Source organism: Lathyrus oleraceus, chromosome 2, assembly GCF_024323335.1.
Source record: "Lathyrus oleraceus cultivar Zhongwan6 chromosome 2, CAAS_Psat_ZW6_1.0, whole genome shotgun sequence".
Taxonomy (NCBI): domain Eukaryota; kingdom Viridiplantae; phylum Streptophyta; class Magnoliopsida; order Fabales; family Fabaceae; genus Lathyrus; species Lathyrus oleraceus.
This window is the reverse complement of record NC_066580.1, coordinates 263,907,398-263,908,484: the sequence shown is the minus strand read 5'-3', so window position 1 is coordinate 263,908,484 and position 1,087 is coordinate 263,907,398. Positions and strand designations below refer to the sequence as shown.

The 1,087-nt window shown below is 40.5% G+C and overlaps 1 protein-coding gene across 1 annotated transcript; it reads left to right on the top strand.

Annotated features, from left to right (window-relative positions):
- The first annotated feature begins 505 nt into the window (after positions 1-505).
- Positions 506-1,087, top strand: LOC127122824 (uncharacterized). The gene has a single exon (XM_051053105.1). It carries the CDS (start codon positions 506-508, stop codon positions 1,085-1,087), a length of 582 nt encoding a protein of 193 aa, XP_050909062.1.

Sequence of the window (1,087 nt, the reverse complement as noted above, 5' to 3'; positions counted from 1 at the left end):
ATCATATGGAGGCTTATGGGAGGACACCCAACATGGAAAGAGCGCTCCCTGCCTGTGTAGGGGTGCAAAGACAATATAGTGTGATTGAGAATAATTTGAAAAAGGTTCAAGGAGAGATTGACTAGTATGGAGTTGGCCAGATGAACCAGGGAGGACCAAGTCATCAAATCAGGCATAGACCTCGACCCTTCAAAAGAAGACAGGTGCAACATGCAAGACCTAACCAACCTCCTCAATGTCAAGTATGTAGAAGGTTTATTTTGGAAGATGTGTTGTAAGTGGAATTAGGTGTTTTACTTATCAGAGAGAGGGACACATGTCTAGGGAATGTCCTTAGAATAAGAATCAGATGTAGGGGAGGGGCATTGGTCGAATTTATACTTTGGATGCAAGGAAGGCTGAAAGCAACAATGCCTTAATTATTGGTATGAGTCTCGTTAATAATCATCCTTGTTTTGTATTGTTTGATTGTGGGGAGACACACTCTTTTGTATCAATTCAGTGCATGAAGCGTCTTTGCTTACAAGCAATTCCCTTGTCTCCTCCTATGGTGGTTACTACCGCCATGGATGATGTAGTTGAGACACCGTTGATTTGTGAAAATTGTTCGCTCTCGGTGAATGGTAGAATTTTCCATATTGATCTTATTTGTTTACCATTTAAGAAGGTTGACGTGGTTTTGGGGATGGATTGGCTTTCTGCCAATTCAGTGTTTATTGGATGTGAAGAGAAGTTGATTATCATTCCATCTAGTGAAGCTACTCCAAGGGATGTGCTAACTACTATCTTGGAAGGTACGGTTGGTATGGTTAATTTCTTATTTGAGAATGAAAAGTCAGTTCTCTTGGTACTTACCAAGGAATCTAATGATAATCTGAGTGTTACGCAAATTCCTGTTGTTTGTGAATTTCCGAAAGTTTTCCCTGAGGATGTCACCTCTCTTTCTCCTGAAAAGAAAGTGAAATTCTCTATTGATCTAATACCTAGGATGGCTCCAATCTCTGTTTCTCTGTATCGCATGGCGCCACTCGAGTTGAGAGAGTTGAATAATCAATGGGAAGAGTTGTTAACCAATCATTTCATCTGA

Bases quoted from the DNA above. Each gene is read 5' to 3' on its own strand.
- LOC127122824 (XM_051053105.1), top strand. From the start codon at position 506: ATGAAGCGTCTTTGCTTACAAGCAATTCCCTTGTCTCCTCCTATGGTG.